Here is a 20,308-nt window from a genome sequence, read left to right on the forward strand (position 1 = left end):
ATAGAAAGTTGGATAATTTTATACAGGATATACAGTACTTTTTGACTTGGAAATGTAAATGTAAGACTATAGAAGAATGGACTTTAAAAGTTTCCAAGTTGGTGGAAATGGCAAAGATCTCAGCGTGTTTGAAAGACCAATCGCAACACAGATATATTGTGGAGTGGAGAAGATGGATTGATTATATCCAGAATAAATATGGGACTAAAAAGTTTCACTTAGCATTTGAATAAGTAGTGGATTTATATGATGTATAACTAACTTGTAGTTATTTTATTAAGAGTTAGAGTGCGATAGAATTTAATATTTTATTGTTGTTTGCATATTTTAGATTATGTTTGTATTTTTATACCCTGTATTTAGCTCTGGGAAGTCGGGGAGGGGGGGAGGGGAGGGGAGAGTTGGGGAGGTTTGGGGAGAGGGGAGGGGGAGGGGAGGGGTTTTGTATTCAAAAATGTACTGTAAAACTTTTCAATAAAAAAAGGAAATGTAAATGTAAGAAACAAGAAAAGGAAGATGATGAAAACATTGTCTTAAATATGCATTTTATTTAAAATGCTTTATTTTTGCTTGCTTGTTTGTTTTTCCAAAAATAAATAGCTTCATTGGGAAGAGGAGGAGCTCATTATCAGAGCTGTGGGAAGATGGAATAAAGAAGTATAGCCCCATGGAAAGATGGGCAGTAAATAAATTTAATAAATAAGACAAATAAATACAAGAGACGCTTTTAAAAAAGTTTGAGAAAGTAATAGGAAACATATTTATTTTAATTTTATGGATGTATGTATGTACAAAGGAAAAATAGAAATTTCTTCCTTATTTGTCTTACCTAGTATCTTATCTTTGTTTCAGTAAAGCAAAGATGCACTTCTGCATCTTTTCTTTTATTAAAAGCAGACAGTTGGTACAAACTTTTTAAACTTTGTGGATATTTGGAGAGAAGCAAGTATCATAACTGTTTGGTGTCTTATATGCCTGCCTTGTTCTCTTTAGATTTCATAATCTAATAACCTAATAAAGCTGAATAAAACTTTATCACCTCATTGATTGTCAGAATATATAAGTGTATTTGATAGGAAACCAATCAAGTTTCCATAGACACCTGGAGAAACTTCAAATTCAGTTCCTTGTTTGTAACCAGATCTGAAATCTGACAAACTGTGAACAGCTTTTACATTTCTGTAGTGAGATACATGTCCACAAATGATATAAAACGCCCTGAGTCCTTCGGGAAAGGGCGGTATATAAATCCAATAAAATAAATAAATAAATATTTTCCAGGAAACATGTAGTAGGTCACAAAATAAAAATAAAAAATAAGAAGCAATTCTTTAATCACTGTTTATGAAAAATACCAACATGTGCAGTAATTCAAGTCCATACAAAATATATTAATTATTGAAAGGAGCATATAGAGAGGACCCTAGGTACTTTTAAGAGAGGATAGAAGTAGAATGACAAGAATTTGGGTACAAAGGATAACCAAAACCCCAATAACCACAGTTAGAAATTGAGGACTTAGAACAAGGTGAGGAAGAGGAAAAAGATTTTTTTTCTCTTTCAGTGCTTTGCAAAATACAGGGACAGCTATGAGAACATTTCATCCTGGTCTATACTAGGCAAGCCTCCTTTTGCAACAGCAGGTGCCACAGATCCTTAGTCAGTGATAATAATTTTCAGGACACACATTTAGAGGAACCATTCCTTCAAGTAGATAAATAAGATTTATATGTAGTTTTGTATGCAGCAACAGGCTTTAAATTTGGAAGCATGGAGAAAGCAATAAAGTTCACAGAATGGAAATTTACTTGAACAGTTAATATGAATTCAGCAGTATTTTGTTTGATAGAATACTGGAGAGAGAACTTTCTGATTTTTAAGTTTATTATGAACAAAATAAATAATGCATCTTTCCATGTAGATAATAACAATAATAAGTTGGAAGGGACCTTGGAGTTCATCTAGTCCAACCCCCTGCTAAGACAGGAAACCCTATACCATTTCAGACAAATGGCTGGCCAGTCTCTTCTTAAAAACTTCCAGTGTTGGAGCATTCACCACTTCTGGAGGCAGGTTGTTCCACTGGTTAGTTGTTCTAACTGTCAGGAAGTTTCTCCTTAGTTCTAGGTTGCTTCTCTCCTTGACTAGTTTCCATCCGTTGCTTCTTGTCCTGCTTTCAGGTGCTTTGGAGAATAGCTTGACTCCCTCTTCTTTGTGGCAGCCCCTGAGATATTGGAACACTGCTATCATGTCACCCCTCACCCTTCTCTTCATTAAACTACACATACCCAATTCCAGCAACCGTTCCCTATATTTATTTATTTATTTATTTTAATTCCATTTATATCCCGCCCTTCTCCGAAGACTCAGGGCGGCTTACAAGCTTAGCAGTAGCCTTCATTCTATGTATATGCCTGCTTATTAGGGCTTTCACACACACACCCCAAGCAGCATTATTACAAAGTCAGCTTAATTGCCCCCAACAATCTGGGTCCTCATTTTACCTACCTCGGAAGGATGGAAGGCTGAGTCAACCTTGAGCCTGGTGGGACTCGAACTATATGTTTTAGCCTCCAGTCCTCCAATCATCTTTCTACATATTTCCCAAGAAATTATTTCCAATTTATCCAGTATTATGTATAGATTATCTAAAATATTGGAGGTTGTGTCATTTTTGTAGTAGCCAAGTGAGAAAATGAAATCTTTGTATTATTATCACAAGTTGATTCTACACTTAAAAGCTCCCATTGAAATCATTGGATCTAAGTAAGTCATAACCAATGTCTCATTGATTTAAATGTAACTAATCAGTAGGATGAAATCTGTAATCAATCAGAATGAATGAAACATGGTAGGCAATGAGGTACCAAATGTGCTTGAAATTACATCTCATGCATAAGTAATTGAAACATAAATATTCAAGCTATTAATTCCATACATTGGTACTATAGTGTAATGAATATGGAACTGGAGATTTTAAAGGATTCAGTGGAATTTGAATGGAAAAAGAAGTCTTTGAACAAGCTAGCAGTATAAAGCCTTAATAAATTTGAATCATGGTACAATGAACACTCACTTGTCTGTTTAACTTGTGGAGATGATGCAGTTGTAGCTTCGCTTGCTAAAACCTCATTGTGGGGAGTTGCTAATAAGTCTAGAGTTAATGTTCAAGGCTGTAGGCAGGGTACTGTATGTATAAAGGCTTTGAAAAAGACTTAATGTGTAAGTCATTTATTTTGTCATCTCTGGCATAGAATATTTGTTTTCAGAAGTTAAGAATGTGCTCTGTTCCCATTTGTATGCTTCTCTTTGTTGAAGTCAGAGGAAATGATATGGTTCATTGCAAACATATTCTGAAGCTTGAGACTTGTTTTTTCTTGCTGGGCCCTATGTATTCTTAATTAATTAAGACTGTTGGCAACTGTGATAGTTATTTCAAGAGTCCTTTTCTTGTGGCACTTGCAGTAATGAACTTTATATCTTAAAACATAATTAAGGTGGTTATTTCCAATGTTTGTAATCACTGGACATATGAATACTGATAACACAGTGAAGAGAAAGGATGCAAAGGAACCAAAACCTGTAAAAACTGTTCCTGATTTAATTCCTTGTGACTTAGTTTTACAAATTGTCTTAGTTAAATTGGAATTTAGGAAGATGGAATAGACAGCAAAGCTAAATTAATCTGCTAAGAAATTCCATCCCTTGTTTAACTGGGAAAAATAATGTATAAAGCTGTCTTTAGAGCAATGGTTAGTTGGTTACAAAGATGTTTTAGCTGTCAATTTCTGATATTCAAGAACTACCAATGATCATACGTCTTGAAACTGTAATAATATTTTAAACATGTTAAAATATTAAGTGTAGCTCATTGTATAGTTTTTGCTTTTGTCTATTCTTTGTAACAGTATGTGACACATTTGTTAAAGAGAACAACTTGTTCCTTGTTTTACAAGGTGACTTTGAGGTGTAACATTCCAATATGAATGGATGAGCTTCAGGAGGTTAATGAGTAAGTGGGAAGAACATGATATATCATCAGCAGGGGGGAAAAACGAATGCTATAAGTGTTTGAAAGTTATTATTTTTAAAGCAGGTAATTTAGCATGCACTGTGTGCATTGGCTGTGAACACGTGTGCGGTTATGCCTAACTGCAAGTCTTATTCATGTACAACTCAAATAAATTTCACTCCAGAGAGGAAAAGAGATACAAAACATATCTTTAAAATTATTTCTTGGTATTATACCAATAGGCTAATTTAAACTATGCATGTGCTTTCTAGTGGCTTGACAAAACCTATGTTGTACAACTGCTTTGTATGACTCATAGTCAGTTTGAGAGAACATAAAATGGATATTTTAATGCTCAAAGGAGCTGTTGTACCAGTGGGATATTCTATGCAATTATGCAACATGTATTTGCATGTGTGTTCATAATGCAGGACAATTCAAGTTTAATTTTGAATCCTAGATTTACAAGGGGCCAGATTAAATATGTATGTGGACTTTACTAGTTAAAAATGTGTTTGATATTGTTTGAATCTTTGCCAAGACAATACTCTTCCCGACAATAGAATACATAATTATGAGTTATGAAGTGTATAGTTTGCTTATTACATTTTCATATGCAAAAGCAATTCCATTATTAGAATATATAGAAAATGAAATCAACTTTCAACTTGTATTTAGTAGAGCTCAGCCAAAGAATCCATTACTTTGTCTTGCTGTTTTCACATTTCTCCTTCCCTCGATGATTTTTGGGACAGCCTTGCACACTGTTTATTAATGTAGTCAGTCTATTGTCACTGTGTGGTTGTTCTTTCTGCTTTTAGTCACTGTACTGTCCACCCCCCCCCCTTTCTTTCTTCATCTAAGATAACTTTTCTCTTCCACTTATTTGGCTTCAAATAATGTCATATGTTAAATGTGATTAACTTCTCTGTAGTGTGATTTGGCTCTATAGTGACATTTTGAGAGTGTCAAATAAAAATATTTACTGGTTATTCTAGAAACTAGCAACTAAAAATTAGATGGCAAAAATGGATGCATGGAATGCAACCATTGTTGCTGCCAGAATCATGAATAGCCCCTTCTTCAATCCTATAAAAGCTTGCTTATGAAATTTGAGTCTTAAATTTAAACCTCAATTACCTCTAAACTTGTGTTCTTCGTCATGCCTAAACAGGCTTAAAACTGCTTTACAACAATTGGTAGGTATTGTTGTTTGGTTAGGAGCTCAAAGCCTCGTGAACTGACTTGCCTAGGACTATACAAAACATTAATCACATGCAAACATTCCTGTTTGAGGAAATTAGACCAGTGTTCAAAAACTAAAGGAGAACAAAGCAAATTTGGTAGTAGAGTCAGCTCTGCAATACTATGTCTAGTTCAAACTTAAAATCCTTGATACGAAGTCTAATTATGCTTTTTTCCTTCTTCCCCACTATTGGACATTTCCTTCATCTGACTGCATATTTAGAAGAAATGCATATTCCTACTCCTATTACTTGTAAGTACCTAGTTGGATATAACAATTTCCTTAAGCATGCACACCAGAGCAGCAGGATTTTGTTTCTTTGTTTATAAAATATTTTTCTTGATTTTTTTGTATTACTTCACTATTTTTAATGAATACCATTAATGCCCATGCTATTAATACCACCAGCCACATATTTAAAGGGGAGAAAAATAGAAGAACACAAGAGAGTTGGTTCTGTGTGCAGATATAATCCATAACCATTTTTCCTCACTAGTCTTTGACTGGCAACTCTGTCTGATTAGGGCCAAAAGAAATGAATACCATAACAGGCAGGACTCTTTGTTATTCTTCCTCACATTTCTGAAAATCAACACTGTGTATTAAGAGATGTTCATCTGGAAGCATTCTTGCTTTTTTTGTTTGTTTGTTTGTTTAATATGCTATTTGGGCACCCTTTACTGAGAATACAGATTGTGGGAAAGATAAGTTTGAACATTTGCATAATCACAGTTCTAATCAAGATAATCATAAGGAGGATCCTTTAAAATCCATAAAAATATCTGCAGCCATGTGCTTCTTAAGCAAACCAATTAGAACGGTGATTCATGCCAGCACCTTGATTAAATATTGTTCCACTGGCCTTCCAACAGATATTGATCATATAATTCCTTAGCATCTCAAAGAAAAGTCTGCATCTATTAATAAGGCCAGAATTAAACATTGTTAACAGATCTAAATCTAAGGAAGTTGCATATTTTAAAAGAATGAAGTAAATGCTTTTTCCACAGTATTCAGACTAGCTTTACGTAGAATTCACATACAGGATATCATGTGCCATGTATGAATCAGTTTGAGAGTCCACTAAAAGTGCTTATTGTACTATTACTTCACTAAATTTTGATTTCCAAGGTTTTAAAACATATCCTAGTATTTGAGTACAATTATTTTGGGCTCCGCTAATCCTTAAATTATGCAGGATCTTTGATTTCTTTTTGGCTGGCTTCCCTCATCAAATGTTTAATTTTTTGCTTTTTAAAAAGAGCCAAATGTGACTAAGCTGAAAATGAATCATACATATGCTTGCTGAAGTTCATGTCTTTATTTCTAACTATTTATATCTCTATAGTCCTGTTTTAGAATAACTTTTGCACTTAACAGGAAGTGCTATAATATTTTATATGTTATTTTTTCTCAAAAGAGAATTCATAGAAGTCATATGATTTTCTCAATTAATAAAAGGCAAGAACATTTATGTTCCTTTTTTCTTGCTCCTTAAATTAATTCTTTTGCTTCCTGAAATGTGATTATCCTTCTGGTTCATCCTTAGTATGTTTATAACATTAAGTTAATATTACTCTAATGAATGGATTAATGTTACCCTATTAATAGGATAATATTAAGTTTTGTCTCCTATTCACCGAGGAAGGACAGAATGTATGAATATCATTTGGTGTAATATAACCATAGATTCAAACCTCCTGTTCTTCACAGTGTCTTTCCAGCAAATAGATTCTCTAGCTCAAAGGCGCAAAAAGTGAAGCCCATCATTACCTGTTTTGCGGTCCTTACTGTAGATTTCTTTATAAAAATATATAGTCATTTAAGTACTAGGCCTAGCTGCAGAAAGCATTAGAATTATTTGGTATTATTTCCAGTTCAGGTTTCCTTAAATGAATCACTCAAGTGGTAGAAGTTGGAAATGGAAAACTGAGGGGGGGATGAATATGATGATGATGATATTAAGTTGAATCACAACCTGGTTAGGTTTTAAATCATCTTTTCATTCGCAAAATACTCATAAAAGCTAAATATATGGAGTCTAAAGGTATATTTAACAGCTTCTGGATGGAGTATAAGTATCCTCGACTTATGACCACAATTGAGCCCAAAATTTATGTTGTTAAGTGAGACACTTGTTAAATGAGTTTTGCCCCATTTTATGACCTTTCTTGACACAGTTGTTACCTGAATCACTACAGTTGATAAGTTAGCAACCCAGTTGTTAAGTGAATCTGGCTTCCCCATTGATTTTGCTTGTCCAGAAGGTCGCACATGACCTTGGGACACAGCAATGATCATAAATATGAACCAGTTGCCAAGCATCTGAATTTTTTTTTTGAAAATTTTATTAAATATACATTTAAAAACAAAAGTGGACATGATTCAACTTCCCTAGCTACAACACTACTATTAGTGTTATCTTATGTTACAGAAAGAAATAACAAAAACCTAAAATACAATCTATAACAGGACAGAGTATAAAAAACTGTACATATAAAATCTGTCGGTTATTTTAGTAAACTGTCATTCAGTCCTCAGCATTATATTTACGTATCTTTCAGTTATGTCCATTATATAGATGCTAATAAAAAGAATCCTTACATTATCAACCAATCAAACAATGTTCATCTCAGCGATCCTCCTTAACTCTAACCAATTGTACAAATTTTGCCAAATTTCATAATACTCCGTTTCGTTCTTATTTTTGATCTCTAGGGTTAACCTGTCCATTTCAGCGCGGGATAAAATTTTATCTATTATTTCTTCTTCAGTGGGTGTTTCCTTTCTTTTCCATTTTTGGGCATATGCCAGTCTTGCTGCCATTAAGATATGTAATAATAAGTAGAGAGATGCTTTACTGAGATTATCGTTAATAATCCCTAATAAAAAGATTTCTGGTTTTAAATCAATTTTTTGTCATAATATTTCTTCCAACCAATTTTTAATCCACTGCCAAAAACCTTTCACTTCTGAACATTCCCACCATATATGATAATAAGTCCCTGGAAGCCTTCTGCATTTCCAGCATATTGGTGAGATTTTTTTATCTATTTTTGCTAACCTTGTAGGGGGAAGATGCCATCTATAAAACATCTTGTACAAATTCTCTTTATAGGAGGTGGCTAGCATTAACCTCCTATTTCTATCCCATAGTAGTTGCCAATTATCTAAGTCAATATTACTCAATTTTTACTCCAGGTTAACATTCTTTCTTTTACCTGTTCTTCTGATAAATCCTGTTCTAATAAATATTGGTATTTTTTTACTAATCAATCTTCTGTTCCTAGAAGAATTTTATCTAATGGTGTATGTTCTAATTTTATCCCTGGTTCTTTTTTATCTTTTCTGTATCGTGACTGTATTTGTAAGTATGCCCACCATTCCAACTCTACACCATCTTCTGATAATCTTTTTCTTGTTTTCAGGTCTCCATTTTCATCTAAGAGAGCTTTATATGTAATTACACTTCCTAGATTTATAAATTTGGGGTGCATAAAAATCTCTAATATAGATAGCCAATTGGGAATTTCTGTATAGTTATTTTTTTTAATTTTTATCCACACATCTAATAGTGCCCGTCTAATATGATGATTCTGAAAATACTGATGAGCCCTATATTTTCCATCCCACATTATAGCATGCCACCCAATTTGCATGTCATGACCTTCTAAGGCTAGTAGTCTTCTATTCCTTAAATGTATCCAATCCTTTATCTATACTGCTATTGCTGCTTGATAATATTTTTCCCAGTCTGGGAGGCCGAGCCCTCTTCTTTCCTTTGCATCCTGTAATAATTTTAACTTGATTCTCGGTTTTTTACCTTGCCAAATAAATTTAGATGTAACTCTATTTAAATTTTCAAAAAAATCTTTACCTAATTTAATTGGTACACATTGGAATAAAAAGAGTAATTTGGGCAGTATATTCATCTTGATTGTCGCTATTCTTCCCATAAAAGAGAGCTGCAAGTTTTTTCCATCTATCTAGGTCTACTATAATTTGGTCCATTAACTTTTCATAATTTTCTCTTTTAAGTGTAGTACATCTTGCTGATAGTTGGATCCCCAAATACTTTACTCTTTTAGATGTCTGGATGTCAATTTTTTCTACTAACTCAGTCTCTTGTAAGTTGGACATATTTTTAACAAGCATTTTAGTTTTTTCTTTGTTAATTTTTAATCCCGCAACATCTCCATAATTTTCCAGCACCTGTAATAATCTTGTTCCAGATTCTAAAGGGTCTTCCAAGATGAAAACTAAATCATCCGCATAAGCCTGTAGTTTAAATGTCTCTTTTCTGATTTCTAATCCTTTAATCATCTTATCTTTTCGGATTATTCTTGTGAGTACTTCTAAAGAAAGAATGAATAATAAAGGAGATAGTGGACAGCCTTGTCTAGTACCTTTTTGTATTTGAATGCTATTTGTTAATTCTCCGTTTATGATTACTTTTGCCTCTTGCTTGGAATAGATTGCTTTAAACATATTTATAAATTTTTCTCTGAATTCCATCTGTTTGAGTTGAATCAACATAAAATTCCATTTGACATTATCAAAGGCTTTCTGAGCATCAACAAAAATTAATGCCACTTGTTTTTCGCTATGAAATTCATAGTATTCTAAGATGTCTAGTACGATCCTGACATTATGTCTAATTTGTCTTTTAGGCAAGAAGCCGTTTTGGTCAGTATGAATAAATTCCGCTAAATATTTTTTTAAATCTTTCTGCCATTATAGTCGTGAAAATCTTGTAATCCGTGTTCAGTAAAGAAATGGGTCTATAATTTTTAATACAGGTCAAATCAGAGTTTTCTTTAGGGATTAGTGAGATGATTGCTTATTTCCATGAGTTTGGAATTTTTGCTATGTTTAGTACCTCATTAAATAAATCCAATAGTGTTGGGACCAAAAGTTCTTGGAGGTTTTTATATATTTCGGACGGTAGTCCATCAGGGCCAGGTGTTTTATTACTTTTTTGTTTTTAATAGCTTCCATAATTTCCTGAACTGTTATATCTTTATTTAATATATTTTGAAATTCTTCAGAAACCTTCAGTAGGTCTGCTTTCATAAGATATTGTGATATTCTTTCCTCAGTGATCATTTCCTCCTCTTTATAAAGATTTTTATAGAATTCATACGTCACCCATTTTTTCACATCATTTTGATGTACTATCTCCCCTCCTTGATTACGTAATTTACTAATCCATCTATTATCTTTTTGTTTTTTCAATCTATAGGCCAGCCATCTCCCAGGTATATTTGCCTGCTCAAAAAATTTTTGTCTAATGCTTTTTATTTATTGTGCCAATTCTCCCTTTTCTATAATATTCAATTTATGCTTATTTAAATCCATCTGTTGTTTTAAATCTCTACATTGTGGGGTTTTTTGTAGTTCTAATTCTAATTTTTTATGTTCATCCTCTAAACTTTTTTGATATTGCCTTTTCTTTTTATATTCATTGGCCATATACGCAATTGCAGTTCCTCTCATAACTGCTTTGGCCATATCCCATAAATTTTGAGTGCTATTCTCCTCTTTCTTATTTATCTGGAAGAATGTCCGCATTTGTTCCTCCATCTTATGTTTAAATTCTGTTTGGTTTAGGATTGCCTTTTTAAGAGTCCACCCCCTTGTTGTTGTCTTCTGTTCTTTCCATTTAATTACAATGGGATTATGATCTGCCCAAGTATTAATTTCTATTTTTATATCATCAATATCTGAATTTAGTTCTTTCATTGTCCAGACCATATCAATTCTGGACCACAATTGATGCCGCCCTGAATAGTAGGTAAATTGCTTTTCATTAAAATTTCTCTCCCTCCAACTATCTTGAATATTTAATTCCTCCACCATTTTTAAAAAAGTACTGGGTAATATTCTCCTGGTTTGTTTCCTAACTTCCTCACTCTTATAATCTAATTCTCTGTCTATAATTGCATTAAAGTCACCAATTATACAAATGTTCTCATAATCCATATCAGCAATAATCTTATGCAATTTCTTATAAAATTGTCTTTGTTTTTCATTGGAGGCATAAATTCCTACCAGGGCGACCTTTATTTTGTTCAAGGAAATTTCAATAATCAATATCCTACCTTCCTCATCTCGATAAATTTGTCTTGCTAGGATTCTTTCTTTATCACAATTTTTTCTGCTGTGAAAGCGATACAAATTTAATTCCTAACTTAGGGTAGTTTAATAGATCCTGATCTTGAGTCTTTATATGTGTTTCTTGTAGAACTGTTATATCTAAATTTTTCTTACTGAGCGTATTCAAAATTATATTTCTCTTAGGTGGGGAGTTTTGTCCATTCACATTTAATGATAATACTGTTAATATTTCTATATTACTGCCTCTGTTTTGATCTTGTTGCCCTTGTCAGTCTATCTTCCTTAACTTCTTTGTGTCTACACTCATCATTGTTGTCATGGTGCATTCTCATTTTTTCTCTTCTCTCTGTTTCCTGTTCTTTGTCTTGTGATTCCCGTGTCTTTCTATTATATCTCTCTGCATTGTTCCCTTCTCTTAACTCTCTTTCTTCTAGTTCATCTTCATTGCCTAGATGCTTCTGGAAAAACTCTTCTGCTTTACCAATCAAATCTAACCTATATCTCCTTTCTTGCCAGGTCACTACAATCCCTTCTGGCGTCAGCCACCTAAAATTAATATTTTGTCTTATTAATTTTGATGTAATATGTTGGTAGGGCCTTCTCAGATCTCTTACCCTCCTAGGGACTTGTTTGAGGACAATTAGTTGTTTACCTCTATATTTCATTGGGTCGTCCCTTGTTCTGTGCAAAATCTCATCCCTAATTGACTTCTTCACAAATTTGATATGTACCTCCTTGGGTAAGTTATTTCTTCTCGTGTAATTTGTGTGAATTCTATATATTTCATCAATCTCATTTGCCATTTCATCTTTCCCTGTCCCTAGGGCCCTTGCTAGCAAGTCCGTCATCATTTCTGGGAGGTCCTCCCCTTTCTCTTCCTTCACGTTTTGGAAACATAAATAGTGGTCTGCTTTTTCAGTTTCAAGCAGTATAATGGTTTTTTCTAACTCTTTATTTGCTTGCAAAAGTTTTTCATTCATTTCATCTACTCTTCTTTCCTCCTTATTCATTCTATCCTCCATTTCTAATAATTTCTCTTCATTTTTCAATATTTGCTGTTGAAAACATTCAAATTTTCTGTCCATTGCTCCCATCCTCTCTTTGAGTTCTCCAGTATCATTCCTTATTTCACCTATTTCTCTTTTTAAATGCTCATGATTTCTCAACATAACCTCTTGCATGGATTGTAATATTGCTTGTATGTCTTTAAGTGAGCTTGCTCACTCCCGCGGCATCATCTCCTCTATAGGCCTTTGCCCTGCTGGGCTTAATTCTGCTGATGAGGCTTGGGTCATCTGCCTTCTTCCAGTCCCAAATCTCATGAGATTTGGGATGCTTGTCATCTTTCTAAATGACGTCAGCCAACCCTCCCACTTATACACAATCTTTGTCTTTCCCTCCACCACACCTGGGGAATTTATCGTTCTTCCAAGGTTATAATCACTAGTGCCTTATATCTTAACAATGCTAGATTTTGTTGCTAACACCATATCCAAACTATTACATCTATTACACTAAAACATAATAATAATTATTAATCCATTTCAAATATCTATATTCCAAATAGTCCTAACTTTTCTATATAGAAACATATAACAATAATATAACCAATATTATTCAATTCTTTAACAATAAAAACCAGATTTCACAGTAGTTCAGTTATGAATACTATTATATACAACAAGGAGAGAAATAGATTTTCTCTCCCTCCTTAAACATTCAACTTTTTGTTCCTTATTAGTCTCCTCCAAATCAATCGTACTATAGGTTATATTCAATTAATTCTTATTGGTCTAAATTCTCAAAACAATTACCATTTATCCCTTTTGTTTTAGAAACTTTTTGAAACAAATAGTTCACTTCTTAAGTTATGAGTATCACTCTTCCCTCCTTTGATGCTAATTGGTCATTAGTTTTTCTTCAAAATGTCCACTCTCTCAGCTCAGTCTGCACTGTCACTCTTCAAGTTTATTTTGTTTTTGGTTAAACTCCTTCTTGGCTTTACTGCAAGAGCCAGAAAGAGAAACCACCCTTGATCTCCAGTCCTTACATCCTGTGAGCCTGTTGCTTTAAGGTCAGATCTCTTTCCCCCCCCCCCCGTCTCCTTCTCACCATTATCTGACAGGGGAGATGAATTCCCCTTTCGCTCTGGGGCCTCTCCTCTTATCTTCTCTTCTGTGAAATTCTCCGGAAAGATTTCACCATCTGGAACACTTACAAGAGTTCGCTGAGTGTTTCTTCTGCCAGGTTAGATGAATCACTGTTCCACTATTTTTGACAGCTGTCATTTCTTCACGGCTGTCATAATGGGCCTTCTCCTTCACCCGGCTCTCTCCTAGGCTGTCCTGCTTTCTGCAGCTCGAACCGCCGTCCTGAGCTGCTCAGATGGGCACCTAATCTCCCTCCGAGAGATCTGGAGCTTTTTAAAAAAAACCACCGGGAACAGAGAAAAAGCTGTGAGATCAGCACGCTCATTCGGAGCGGCATCTCAACACAGCCATTCCATTTGACAGCTCGCCAAGCATCTGAATTTTCATCACATGATTATGGGGATGCTGCAAAGGTCATAACTGTGAAATATGGTCGTAAGTCACATTTTTCAGGGCCATTGTAACTTTGAATGGCCACTAAATGAACTGTTGTAAGTTGAGAACTACCTGTAGTGGTTTAGGCATCAGCTAGAAAGTGGGAAACCATAAGTCCATATCCTGCCTTAGGCATAAAGCCAGCTGGGTGACTCTGGACCAGTTACTTTCGCTCAGCCCTAGGAAGGAGAAAGTGGCAAATCACTTCTGAAAAACCTTGCCAAGAAAACTGCAAGGACATGTCCAAACAGTCTCTGAGAATTGGACCTGACTGAAGTAAGAAAAAAGAAAAAAGATATGATCCTTCTGGTTACTGATGACTTGTAATGTTAAGTTTTGTATCCTGCTTTTCTAATAATGTAGAAATTAAATAGAAATTGTAGAATAGAATAGTATTGTGAAATAGTCCATCACCAAGGCAGTGATTAGTTTTACATTGGATTAAATTTATATTGTTGCAGCTTTAGATTTTTCTTTATGCTACTCTAGAAATTTCATATTATTTGCTATTGGGGGAGTGTTATTATTTCTTAAGGGGAAAAAATCACTATGCTATAGGCTGGGGTTTAGTTTTATCTCTTTGGCAAAATATTGTTGATCATTCTTTTGAAACTTTCCCATGTGCAAAATGAGTACCCAGGGATTATATGCAACCTTCTGCATGCTTAATAGCATATATCAAAGCATATGTTTGGTTTCCATTGCAATCTCATACATAAAGTAATAAAGTTGTTAAAAGAAGTGATTCAAAGTGAATCATTTGGATAAATCTGTACCAACTATTTTGTGAAATGTCATCATTTACACATTGAATATGTCAAATATAGAAAATAAATAAAACATTGATTCTCCTTGCATTTTAAGAATATAACCCAGCAAGAATTGCTGTTATAGCATTTTATATGTTTTAAAGGTGCAGATAAATTTCTTAAGTCAAATCTTTGAAATGAATGGAAAGAAAACTGCACAATTGCAATAATTTTAGAAGCTTCGCATTTGGAAAAAAATATATGATTATGCAGACTCTTTACCATTAAATCACAAGGTTTCCTATTGACAATCACTTGCTCTAGTACAATTTTAGCATACAGAGTTGAATTTCCTGCCTTTGTGACTTTGTGAACCTAGTATTGCCCAGAGGAATACTGCCGTTTTTGTAACACTCTCTTCAGCTTGTCCTATCATGTAAATTTTGGATGTTCAGCAGGAATTATTGCACATCTTTTTAAGGATTTAAATATGATCTGGGTTTCTCTGTGAATACTTGTTCTTTTTTATTTATTTAGTTATTTTGCTCCTACCCTTCCTTTCGTCCAAAGGATTTTATATGTTACCTCAGTACTTTCCCTTTAAATAGATAGAGCCAGATCTAGATGGCTAATTTAAATTTTCTACAATGCTTTAAGATGATCCCTGGGGGATTTCAAATCCTGTCTCCCTGGTCAAATATTGACATGGCACCTACTATCTGATTCAAAGGTGAAATCAAAGTAGAGATTTGAACAGAATTTAAAGGTTTATCTCAGATGTTATGTAATTGTAGTCATTGAAAGTCTAGTGCTTATTAAGTACTAAGAAGTTTCAGAGAGGCTCTGTTCTTTATTGCCTAAAAATCCTTTAAATATACTACATTCTAGCTTTACTGTTGGTCGACAAAATGCAACACATATATGAAAACAATAAACATAAGCATTTTTCTATGACATTTATCTCAGCACACACTGGTTTCATTTTTTTCTGACAGTCATTTGAGAATTCTTTCTTCACCATTCACCTTGTAATTCGTGTAACGACCAAAGCATGGGTATACACCCACACCCACACACTGTCTGAGAACTGGCAGGCAAAATTCTTCAGAATTTCACATTTGATAAGCCTATGATCTGTAAAGGATTATCACTAATGAGATGAAAGTCACTTTTCCTAGATGCTTCAGTAGTGTTTATGGTCAAGGAAGAGAACAGAAATTGTCACTGATATAGCTTGTCATGACTTTAGAAATAGCATTTGAATTGCTTTCTTTGTGGAAGGTAAGCATTTCAGATAAATGCTTCTGTCACTCAAAAGACAGCTCAGCACACTGACAGGTCAGAACTCATATTCAGTGCTTAATTTTATCTTTTTTTTCCCCCTTGATGCTTCTTACAATGGAAGAATGTAACTAGTGGAGTCCCCTAGGTTGTGTCCTAGGATAAGTGCTTTTTAAGATATTTTATATATGGCCTGGAATTGGGCATAAAATCACCAAGTTCACTGAGGATACTAAATTGTTCAGAGTAGTAAAAACAATAAAAGATCTTGAAGAACTCCAAAGGAATCTCTGCACACTAGCAGAGTGTCAAAATGCCAGATGTGAGCAAGGGTAAAGTGTTGCATCTTTGTACCAAAAACCCTAACTACTCATAAAAGTTAATGGGATTAGAGCTAGCAGTGATTAATGAAGAAAGAGAATTTGCCAACATCATAATGCCCTTATATCAATCAATGATATATTGAAATACTGTTTGCAGTTCTGGTCAGCACACCTCAAAAAGGATATAAGGGAACTAGAGAGGTTTCAAGAGCAACTAAGATAATCAGTTCTTAGTTTTCCTATAAGATAATCACAGCAGTTTTCCTATAAGAAAAGATGGAGATTTTGGGGACTTTTTAGTCTAGAAAGGAAGCAAAATGAGAGGAAGCATTATTAAGGTGTAGAAACTAAGCATGGTGGGCATAAAGTGGATAAGAAAAAGCTGTTTCCCCTTCCTAAAATCCTAGAATTAGAGGTCAAGGCAGTGCAATTAAATTCTTAAAAAAATAGGACAAATGAATGCTTTTAAAAATACAGTGTATAAATAGATTTTGGAATTTATTCCACCAATTCATGGACCTCACAGAGATCAATGTCTGCTAAGCCTTGATGGTGATGTGACTACCTCTGAAGGTTATCTAGAAGTCTAATAGGCTTCTTTGTATAGTTGGTGGGTTGGCTGTGAAAACAGATTGCTGATCTAGATAGGCCAGGCATCTGATCCAAAAAGGCCATTCTTATGTTCTTAAGCCAACATTTTTAAATAGAAATAGGTTGAACACTTATTTTAAATCTCTCTTAGGCCTGTTAAAATGTTATAAAAAGGTCATTGTGGCCCTACATTCTGTGATGTTGCAGCACTAATGTCCCACTCTAATGGTTTAAATTGATTCATTAGGTTTCTTCAATATGTAAGGATTTTACATACTCCTGTTATTTTGAATCATTATATTGGCATATCAGGTTATTTGTGTGATAAAGGACATGAATTATCCCAAATGTTTTTCTTAATTTCTAAGTCCAGACTAGTGTTTCAGGATCTCCTCTATAATTTAAAAAACAGCAAGGTAATTTTAAATTATTTTACTGCAGATTTATTGCAGATTATTTTATTTTGGATCTATTTGTGGGGGCTATTAAATTCAAAAGTATATGATTTGGCTTTTGCGGAACAAAGAAACAGTGGTATTTTTATAATTTAACAAGCCCAGAATTGGGAAATATATCTTTTGGTAGCTTTTGATATCAGTGATGGTACTTTATTGGACTAACTGAGGGAGTTGGGTGTGGGAAACACAGTTATTTAGTGTTTCTCCTCCTTTCAGTCAGTGTTGATAGGAAGGGGAAGAGTCAGATCTATATTGCAGAGTTCCTCAGAATTTGATTCTATCCCCTCCAATTTAATATCTTTATGAATTTGCTGAGGGAATAATTTGTTGGCATGGAGTTAGGCATCAGTATATCTTAGTGGAATTTCCCTGTCCCAGGCCATCCAAATGTGGTAATGGACTGAAAGCTGAAAATATTTGAATGGGAAGAAATGGTTTTGGCTCAAGTGATTTTCCATCATTAACTCTGAATGAGATAATAAAGTTGTGCAATGTGAATCCTACTTGAGGAGAAAGTGGCAGCTGTGATCATGATAGCTTTTACACAAAAGCATCTTGTGCACCAGTAGCAACTATTTCTAGATCAGCAGGCACTGTTCATGGTTATTCATGTCTTACTTTCCTCCCCTATTGCAACATGCTGTATAGGGGGTTGCCCTTGGTGAACATTTGGGAACTTCAGTTTGTCCAGAATGCAGTGAACATGTGCTTTTTGAACACACCAGGATACAACCATATATAATTACTGGTATATGAATGGCATGAGTTCAACTGTCCCTTAGTAAGCTTCCAAGTGCTATTATGGTGTTTGCTATCATCTATAAAGCCCTATATAGAATGAAAGTTACTTACCCAATCACAAACCTGTGATGGTTTCCACATGTACTATCAGATATGGAAGGATGGATTTGCGCTGGGTTCCCTCAGGAAAGCAGTATCATCTGTTGAGTCCTAGGAAGCATGCTTTATCTGTCATGACACCTAATCTCCCCCAAGAGATACAGATAATTCCAACTCTATTGGACTTTCAGAAGACTGAAGATCTGGGTCTTCTTCTATGCTTCAGGATGAGAATCTTAGTTACTGAAATTCTGGTATGGGTGCATGAAATACATGGAAATTGAGGTTTAATGGGGGATTCTATTTGTTTCTTTTTTCAGTTTTAATGGATTGCTATATTTTCATTTTGTTCACCATCCAGAGTTTAACTGCGTAGAGGGGCAGCCATATAAATTGAATTATAAATAAATAAATCCTTTAAAGAAATTGAATTATTAGGGTGTGTAGGAATTTATTTCAATCTATCATTTAAATTTATTTTAATAAGCAATATTCATTTTTATACCCCTTAATAGTATAGCAATAATGGCTAACCTCAGTAACTTAAAATGCTCATTATGATAGGCTCATCATTTCAGATTACATTTTGACTAAGAAATCAAACAAACTAATAATTAAGTTAATATAGCTGCATTCTATTAACAATCTAGAATATTACTTCTGCATAAGTTGCACAATTACCTAGCTAGTCCCTACAATATATTGCTGAACCTATTATTGGTTATATATTATGATATATTTTTTTCTTTATAATATTTATTATTATTTATTTAGAAGTGTATAACATCAAATAGCCCTTGGGGAGACTTAGCATTATGCACATGGACTTTTGCCCCCCTATTAATAATATGTATTTTATTTCTATCTTAACACTTTGTGCTTACTTTGAACTGCATAAAGTAGAAAATATATTTTTTATCACTCAGTGCAAAACTAGTACTTGCCAAATGAATTAGTCCTATATTGTGCAATGTTTAGTTTACACTCCAGTAAACCCTGAAAATTGGGTTATTTCCAAAAGTCGTAGGTAAGTTAATCAGGGGGGAAATGTGATGTGTGCATACAGCCTCATATCTTTTCACAGAAGACATGCCTGTGCACAGGAGTTCATTCCTGTGTCAATATTAATGAAACCGCCCCAGCAGACTGTGAAACCCATTTACTAATATTTATATGGTGAAAGATTAATTGCAGCCCATCTCACATCTATATTGTCATGAAAAAGATTGTGTTATGCCTGTCATTAATCATTACAGAGTAATGAAGCCACAACAAAATGTACACATATTTGTTTTTAAGAGCCACTTCTCACATTAGAACAAATTTCTAAGCAGAAATGCTATGTCATATGGTTACATAGAATCAAGCACACTCATTTTGAACTTAGCAGATATTATGTTAGGATGTAATGAGCATGTATAAGTTTTATTAATCCTATGATAGTGAGGTGGATCTGTTCCAGAGTTCCTTTGGAATTTCTCTTCAAAACTTATCCTTGGGAGTTCTGAATTATTTTTTCCTGTTTCTGAAGTGGAGCTGATGCCCTGTCATTTGCTTTTTCATGTCTAAATCTTACAAATCTCTACACAAATGCATAACATGTGACAGTTTATGTTCCACAAGTTTCCTTCTGTCCCTCCTTCATGAATAGTATTACAGCAGGATATATAGATCAACCTACATGGGGGCCACATCAATATTGCAGATGTTCATTCATTAGGCATTTTGTGCAATATATGCATCATCCTGATATTTTAAAAAAAGAAAAATCCTAATATTAATTATGCAATATCTAATTTTTTTTAAAAAAGTAATGACTGAAAGGGCATTTCAAATCTTTAAATTCCATAATACCTGCTTCAAAATGATGAGTGTGGGCTGACTAGTCTCTCTTCATTAGTCCCCGTCTCCTTTGCCCAGTTGCACCACTATTAAGATTTAATGACAAAGGATGCAAAGGCACTCCTTTTTTGTCCCTGCTTCCATCTTTGGACACATCAAGCAGAAGCCAATACCAGTATAGAAAAAAGTAATAGGTATCTTTTTTCGGTTCAAGAGGTGCTTTTTTGCTGGGGAATGGGATTCATCAGATTTCTAGTCATACCT

General features: G+C 34.2%; 1 protein-coding gene across 1 annotated transcript in view; it reads left to right on the forward strand.

Moving 5' to 3' along the window:
- The window catches only part of PTPRT (protein tyrosine phosphatase receptor type T), a gene marked incomplete at both ends in the record, with an annotated part of 698,891 nt that overhangs the window by 602,542 nt on the left and 76,041 nt on the right, over positions 1-20,308 (forward strand). The window contains one exon of the mRNA XM_081322609.1: positions 5,481-5,510. Coding sequence (XP_081178735.1) covers positions 5,481-5,510 — 30 coding nt within the window. The remainder of the gene's footprint in view (positions 1-5,480; positions 5,511-20,308) is intronic.

The sequence above is a fragment of the Vipera berus genome (genome assembly GCF_964194415.1).
Source record: "Vipera berus genome assembly, chromosome: 3".
Lineage (NCBI taxonomy): Eukaryota > Metazoa > Chordata > Lepidosauria > Squamata > Viperidae > Vipera > Vipera berus.